General features: G+C 29.5%; 1 protein-coding gene across 2 annotated transcripts; it reads left to right on the top strand.

The window, feature by feature from the left end:
• The first annotated feature begins 3123 nt into the window (after window positions 1–3123).
• LOC107861101 (probable cinnamyl alcohol dehydrogenase 6) lies at window positions 3124–6390 on the top strand. 2 transcript variants are annotated; one of them, XM_016706485.2, is made up of 6 exons: window positions 3149–3361; window positions 3476–3589; window positions 3745–3972; window positions 4901–5189; window positions 5652–5805; window positions 5918–6390. In XM_016706485.2, exons 1-6 carry the CDS (start codon window positions 3267–3269, stop codon window positions 6118–6120), a joined length of 1083 nt encoding a protein of 360 aa, XP_016561971.1. In that variant the 5' UTR covers window positions 3149–3266; the 3' UTR covers window positions 6121–6390. The 2 variants fall into 2 exon arrangements, with proteins under 2 accessions (XP_047262579.1, XP_016561971.1); XM_047406623.1 differs by lacking the exon at window positions 3476–3589 and having other exon boundaries at window positions 3124–3361.
• Window positions 6391–8519: the final 2129 nt, after the last annotated feature.

Below are 8519 nucleotides of genomic sequence, written 5' to 3'. Positions count from 1 at the left end.
AGAGTATGAATTAATAATGTTTCATGTTTTGGCTTATGACAATTTCAATTAAAGCAAAACAACTTCAATTTTCAGTTGAAGCAATTATAACTTTTAACATTGATATTTCACCATCCATTCATACTTATTATACATCCCTTTCTCCTTAAAACTTACACTATCAATTTCGTCATCGAGAATCACATTTCTCGTGAAGTCAAGTGGAAGAATGTGGTCGTTAAAGTTTCTTACAAAGAAAATATTCTCTGAACGAACCCCTTAGATCTTTATCATCAACAGAAAATCGCACGTGACTTTTAATAGTTCGCCCGTGGAGAGAACAAAAGATGACGTGGCTAAGGAGATGAGAACTACTAGTGGATATGAAAATTTCATGATAGACGTGGAAGGACAAGGACTTTACGACTTGAAGAAATTTAAAGTGTGAAGATCCATGAGTTTTCATCGATATTTACACAAGAGATCACACCACGATTCCAAAGAGATACTCTTGTAATATCTATCAATTCCACATATTTTGAGTATTTGAATTATTGAGATTGAAGTTTTGAAATTATCATTTTCTTAAAAAAAATATTAATTAATAATTGTATATTTTTTTTAATTTTTCAAATATTAATAGTCATAATTTGTTTTATAATATGTATAATTTTATTTTCTCTCCTCAAATTAAAAAAATTCATTTCTCTGAAATCTCAATTCCCAAATCATCATCGCTCTCTGCTTTTTTAATAATTGTTGATGCTACTGCCCGATTTTTTAACGTCACCAGTAAAGGTCACGGCCTCAGCCTCACAGGCCACGTCCCTCCGCATCCGCTGTTAAGTTTATTTGGCACCCGAAGAGTCCGAATCCTGAATCCGCCAAATTAAAATAAATATTTTTAAAAAGAAGGTAAACTAAAATGAAACGGAGGGAGTACTAATTTGCTAGGTTTACACGATGCCATTCATAATTAAGATGATTTAGTAGGGAGGAGAAAAAAAACGATGGAAAGTGTGTGCGCTAACCTTCAACAACCTTATAAATTTTAGTGTGAAAGTAATAACAAGGAAATGAAGATGAATGACTCTTTACCAATTAAAGGGTTGACCAAGTCTCGTTTGTTTTCAATGAAATATCAATATAAAGTTTTAATATACACTTGGGGCTTCTCCATTGTACGAGTGCATTTTCTTTACTAGGTACTTCACACACTCACGTTAGAAAAATAACAACTAGTCAAACAGAAATAAAATAAGAGCCTGATTGGATTGACTTTTGGGTTATGATAGTTAGAAATTCTAATTTATGAACTTTGTCATACAGTATAATTTAGTTTTATTATTTTAGTTTAAACTTAAGTATTTAAAAGCATTTTTATTTTAACCAAACTATCAAAATGTTTAAAAATTATTTTGACGTCAAAACACTTAGAAATAAGCCATGGAAGGATTTATAATTAATAGTAGAGTACGAATGTAAGAAACAAATTAGAAATAAGATTCTAGGCTAAGTTGCACGGATTCCTCACTTTGATGTCGCATTCATGTTGAATTCTTCAAAAATATACTAATTTTTAAAAAATCCGACACAAGCACATTTTCGAAGAGTCCGAAAATTCATGGGTGCAATTGAGATTAGTCATTAGAGTAAGGAAATCAATAAGAAATTCATTCCTATTTAATCAGAAGGTTCTGATCCTACTTTTTTTTTCTTTCTTTTTTACAGCCTTAACAACTTTTGAGATGGTCCCACTAAGAACTAAGTGGGGAATATGTGAACTTGAATTATTTGACTAAAGAGTATGTGATGGCTATGCTTTTTCTCTTTGCGATATTTCATGGTGTGTTTACTTATCTATACATTTTTTTTCTTTTTTTTAATCTCCCCATTATAAAAGTAGCAAGAATGATTTGCAAGATGACCTCGATCTAGCTTTTGTTTCAAAATTATAATTTCAAAGTTGAAAATTCAAGAATGGTGTTTTCATGTTTGTAATTCTAAGTTAAATTGTTTATACAATAAATATAGGGCTTCATATGAAATTAAAGAAATTTTTATTTATTCGTCACACATAAATTAAAATAACATGGTATAATGATGTATTTTCTGCTTGAATCACTAGAAAAAAGAACGAACAAAGGAGGAATTTCTGTTGGACTTTCATTTATTATCTATTTAGTCATTTCATGCAAACAAAAAAAAAAGGATAGGCCTGGAATCAGGATCCAGGTTATAATAATAATACTCCCACGTCTCTAAATAAGTGTCTTTTTTTAATATTCATTTCTAAAAAGTAGTAAATGAGTACATAATACTTTCTACTAACTCTCTCTTAATAAGTATTTTGAAAAGAATGTCATTCTTTAGTACTTTCTTTGTCCCGTTTTAGTTGATTATCTTAATAAGAATAAATATTTCATATTAGTTAATCACTTATTAAATCAAGATAAAATTAATTACTCCCCCATTCTATTTTACTCGTTTCAATTTGACATTGTATATTGATTAAGAAAAAAATTAATAACGTGATATTTTATCATAGTACCCTTCTTAAATGATGTTTACATTTTAGTTTAGAGGAAAAACAATTAATACTAAGGGTAAAAAAGAAAAAAAAATTGTATTGTCTTGATTAATGAAAAATGACAAGTAAAATGAGAAATCAAATTAGAAAATTTGAGATGAGTAAAATGAGACAGAGAGAGTAATTTTTTCTCATTTTATCCATACAATTAATAGTATACATTAACTGTGATCAACTACAATTTTAATGTCTAATCCTATACCCAATGAATATCATTAATATGGACAAAAAGTAAAACAATAAAACTCGTCATTCAATTATGATTTCTTAATCACTGTGTAAAATGAAATAATAATTAAAATGAGACAAACAAAATATTTTTTTGGTTTTATTTATTTTTAAAAAAGGTAAAATTGGAAAAAAAAAATCACTAATATCTTCTTGATTATCTAAAAATGAACAAAATAAAAAAGCTAACCTTTTTATTTTTTATTTTATTGAATGTATTTTTTCTTGGAAATAACTAATAAGAATGGGATACTTTTCAATATAATAATGAAAGTTTATCGTTATGGAGTCTTAACAACCCTTTGAATCTTCATCTAAGAATCCTCATACGTCTAATTTATTACTCCTATAAAAGGGGCTCTCTGTTGTACTTGCTAATAAATCTCAATCTGCCCTCTTCAACTTTTCTCTACACACAAAAGCAAGCAAGCAAACAAACAAACAAAAAACAAAGGCAAAATTTAATTTGATGGCTAAAACAACCCCAAACCACACTCAAGCTGTTTCTGGTTGGGCAGCTCTTGATTCTTCTGGCAAAATCACACCTTACATATTCAATAGAAGGTATTCTAACATTTTCATATGTGACATTCTTTTTCTTTTAAGTAAATTTAGAAAAGAATGGCACGTTCCTATATTCGAAAGATTAAAATTTTCACATTATTAATTCTTATACAGAGAGAATGGTGTAAATGATGTGACCATCAAGATTTTGTATTGTGGAATATGCCATACTGACCTTCACTATGCCAAGAATGATTGGGGTATCACTATGTATCCTGTTGTTCCAGGGTAATAATCAAATTACAGATTAACTCCATCCTTTTACTTTTATTAGAGTAATTAAATTCCTTATCATGAGGCCTACATATATTCTATCTTCTCCAGAACTTACTAGTGGATTATACTGGTTATGTTTCTAATTTGTTTTAATGCTTGTAATATAGGCATGAGATCACAGGGATTGTTGTGGAAGTTGGGAGCAATGTGACCTACTTCAAAACAGGGGATAAAGTAGGAGTTGGGTGCATGTCAGCATCATGCTTACAATGTGAGTTTTGCAAGAATTCAGAAGAAAATTATTGTGACAAGGTTCAGTTCACCTATAATGGTGTCTTATGGGATGGTAGCATCACCTATGGAGGCTATTCCAAGATGCTAGTTGCAGATTACAGGTAAAGTATTCATATAGTATACTCCCTCAGCACAAAAATACTTGTTCGCTATTGACTTGACACATGGTTAATAAATATTTTCTCCGTTTCATAATAAATGAATTATTGGATTTGACACACATATTAAGGAAAAAATATTAAAGACATAAATTTAACACAACTTTTCATTTTTATCCCAAAAAAAAAGTTAAGTATTGAGTGATGAATAGTACTAGTATTTAATAGCAATGATAAAATAGGTAGAAAAGGATAAATTATTCATTAATTTTTCAAACTGGACGAGTATTGTTGGAAATTTATTTTTAATATATTGAACAAATAAAAAATAGATGGAAGAAGTAGTATTTGCGTTCGTAATTTCTTCAAGCGGAAAGTTAGCATTTTGAATTTATGAATTTTGATTTCTAAAGAGATGTATCTCGACTATTTTTCTATAAATTATTTATACTTATTAAATAAATTTTTTAAATATAGATACAAATTTTGAGCCAATACTGCAAAGCTCGAGCTCTGGCCCCGACGTACATGCAGTAATTTTTACATAGGTGCTATATTTGTGTTAAAGAAATTTACTAACTATCCGTTTGGTCATGAAAATTATAATTTTTTAGAGTTGGAGTTGGAGTTGACCATGAATATAAATTAAAATTATTTTTTTAAATTTTGCAAGAAAACTATGAGTGAAAAAAGTGAAAATAAGTTTTCACTTTTTCAAACACAATTTGAAAATTATATTTAGAATATTCATGTCAAACACTTACAGTTTTCATTTTTTTCAGTAAAGTAAGGAAAAAGGTAAAAATATTTCATGGCCAAACGGCTACAAGTATCAATATTTATGTGAGTAGTTATAAAAATTCGAAAACTTTAAATCCTAAATCTACCGAATTACAATAGAAAACTAATTTTTCTGCTTACTATTTTGAAGGTTTGTGGTTGCTGTACCGGAGAACCTACCAATGGATAGAGCAGCACCATTGTTATGTGCTGGAGTAACTGTGTTTTGCCCAATGAAAGACAACAACTTGATTGGTTCACCAAGGCAAAATATTGGGGTCATTGGTTTGGGAGGTTTAGGACATTTGGCTATTAAATTTTCAAAAGCATTTGGGCATCATGTCACTGTGATAAGCACTTCTTTATCCAAAGAAAATGAGGCTAAAACCAAATTAGGTGCTGATGATTTCATTGTTAGCACTAATGCAGAACAAATGAAGGTTTGTTAGATATATGTGTCCTTGTGTTTCTTTACGTGACGCGCATAAAACATGTTTTTATAGGATAAAAAATTAATCTTGGATCTAACTCAATTTCAAAAGTTAACTCATGAGTTGAAGATTGTTCAAGATTATATTCCTAAACAGTTGATATGAGAACTCAACAACCCCTCACATGCTCACGCCTACCAACTGGAGCGTGTATGATATAATACGAGAACCCAATATCGGAGAAACCAAGAATTGTGCTGATCTTTACTCTAGTATCATGAGAAAATGAATTTAGGATCCTAGCCAAAACTTTCGAAAACTAATAGTAGTATATTGATAAGGCTTTTTTCATGATTATGTCTGGAGGCATCTTATATCCCTAAATTGTGGATGAGGGAACTCAACAGTATAATACAAACTTATAAAATTGCTATATTAATGAATTTTGTTTGTCTTGGATTTCATTACCAGTCGAGGCATAGGACATTGGATTTCATATTGGACACAGTCTCAGCCAATCACTCTCTTGGGCCTTATTTGGAACTGCTCAAAGTTAAAGGAACTTTTGTCATAGTGGGTGCACCAGACAAGCCCATGGACCTTCCATCATTTCCATTAATATTTGGTAAGTAATAGGTGTACAACACTTTTAAATGTTAAGAACACTTCATTCTATCATTTAAGGATTGTGTTTAAGATTTTCTTGATAATAACCCCTTAAAATCTGTGAAATGCAGGTAAGAGAACTGTGAAAGGAAGCATGATTGGGAGCATAAAAGAAACACAAGAAATGTTAGACATTTGTGGGAAGTACAATATCATGTGTGACATAGAGATAGTCACACCTGATAGGATTAATGAAGCTTATGATAGAATTGAGAAAAACGACATCAAGTATCGGTTTGTCATTGACATTGCTGGTCAATCATCAAAAATTTAAGTCCTCTATCAATCGATATATTGTGTAGGATGAGTGTATAGCTTAAAGTACTAGTGAGTCGTTGTGCTATTGTTTTTTCACAAAAGTGCTTCATATGTTTAGGATTTTTTCCATTTCCATGGAGTGGTTATGGACTTAGCCTATTTGCTTGCTTGGGCTTTGATACTACATGCTAGACTGGAAGGACAATCATATGTGACCCAATCACGTGCAGTCCTCTATTGGGCTTTGCTTATGTTTCATCAAGAACACCATAATATTGCTTTGAAATACTCCATAATCATTTCATCATTAACATTTCAAACTTCCAATTACATACATGGAACATATATTGCAATGATCAATGAGGAAAAGTAACAAAATTAAGGATGGAGGAGGCGTGGGGGGGTGGGGGGTTTGCAATTAAAATAGAACAAAATAATTCAGCTAATTAATTACTAGTAGCAAATTTTGGTCAAAAAGAAAAAGAATAGCAAGTTGGTAAGTGTTGTTGAGAGACAAACAACATGCGGCATCTTAGGGATTGATTGATGTATATAAAAGAATAATAAATCTTCTCTTTCCTTTTCCTCGGCCACTCCGTCTTTGTTACTTCCTCGATTTTTATTTTACTCATCATATTTTGACTTCAGATATTCATTAAAAAATATTGATTAATATAACAATTTTTCTTATACTATTTCTATTAATCGATGATTATTATTATGTCTTCCAATTAATTTAAAGAATAAATAACTAATACTAAAGATAAAATATTACGAAGGGAGTAATTACTAATATTTAATGAAAAGAAAGATTGGTTGAGTAAAAAAGAAAGAAAGAAAGTTTGGTTGGGCAAAGTCACAAGGTTCTCATAGATTGATTTCAACTGGTTGAGTTAGTTCCTACACTATAATATGTCCAACTGTCTCAGCTAATTGCATCCACTTTTGAATTTCATAATATAATGAATTAATTAATACTACATAACGTGGTTGTTTGCCAGCCAAAAAGCAGGACGATTAGTTTAGTGGAGTTGATATTAATGAGCAGTTAATAAAATATGTTTTTAAAGAATGCTTCGAATAAGGGGTGAACATGGTTTTGGTTTTTGATTTTTAAAAAATACTACTCTACCAATCCTATTGTGATGCGACTCTTTTAAGTCCAATATGATGATGATATAAAGAAGTCTTACTAAAGGAAAGGCTCATTTGGACATACAATATGTAATTGTTTAAAAGTAAATAGATTTTATTCGGATATATAATTAGACTTTTTAAATTGTATGTTTTGTCATAAACATTAAAATTTCACAATTTATAAAAATTATTAAGTTTTTTATATATATATATATAACATTATCAAATGAGCAAAACATAGTTCATCAATAGGATATAGTGTGATTTTGATAAGACATTATATTGATAAATTGCATATTTTTCTTTTATAAATAAATATTTGTGGTTATAAAATTTCAAGTATACGTGATTTTATAAAGATCTACTAGTCAACAATAATAGTAAGTAGTAGCTAGTTATTTGTTAATAGTATAATTTTTTCACATGATAATTTGCGTCGTTGAGTATGAGTCTTTTACAAAATTTATAATAATATTTTTTTTTACAAAATATAAATTTATGAATTAATTTATGTATTTAAAAAAGATAAAATGATGATATGAAATTCTCAAATCAATATTTTAAAATATGTTTGGGCAATTTTTTTCATAATAAAAGAGGATATGATGTGGCTTTTACTCTTATCGGGAGTGAAGTTGTCCTCTTCTCTGTTCATGGGATGCTCCCAGTTTGAAATTAGATTAGACACTTCATTTCTAGGTTGTCAGATTTATTTTTCTGCTGTGCCTTTGTCTGCTCACTCTTTCTTCTGTTTAAAGTAGTCATCACTCATGTATTCTCCTTTTCTCTCTGATATTGTTCTCTCTCTTTTTGTCCTTACCCTCAGTTCTCATTTTTCAATCCTTTTGTTTCATTAATCCTTCCTTACTTTTACTATGCTCTTTTTGTCACTTCTTTTGTCCCATTTACACGGCAATTGTTTAAATTCTGAGTCATTTCTTTTTTAAATTTTTTCTGAATTCAATATGCTTTAAATTCTTTGAACCCCACTTGATGAAAATACACTAAATATGTTATTATTATTGTAAATATAAAAGTTTTAAAATAAAATTTATACATTTAAAAATTAGCAATTCAAAATACTTAAATGACATAAAAAGGAATTATAATCAAACTAAAATTATTTGAATTTCAAAATTTAAAAACGGACGGAGTATCGATATACTTGTAGACAGTGCTGTCCTTTCCGAATCTTTGTTGTTGAATCTTCCAACTCTTTTTTTATGACGTCTTTTACTACTGTGCTCCTACTATTTATCACTTTCACAACAAGACTAA

This window comes from Capsicum annuum, chromosome 2, assembly GCF_002878395.1.
Source record: "Capsicum annuum cultivar UCD-10X-F1 chromosome 2, UCD10Xv1.1, whole genome shotgun sequence".
NCBI classification, from domain to species: Eukaryota; Viridiplantae; Streptophyta; class Magnoliopsida; order Solanales; family Solanaceae; genus Capsicum; species Capsicum annuum.
Note: the sequence above shows the minus strand (reverse complement) of the source record. Positions and strands in the feature narration are given on the sequence as shown.

Coding starts and splice junctions, on each gene's coding strand:
- LOC107861101 (XM_016706485.2), top strand. CDS start 3,267: ATGGCTAAAACAACCCCAAACCACACTCAAGCTGTTTCTGGTTGGGCA. Junction 3,590..3,744: donor ATGTATCCTGTTGTTCCAGG/GTAATAATCAAA, acceptor CTTGTAATATAG/GCATGAGATCACAGGGATTG. Junction 3,973..4,900: donor ATGCTAGTTGCAGATTACAG/GTAAAGTATTCA, acceptor ACTATTTTGAAG/GTTTGTGGTTGCTGTACCGG.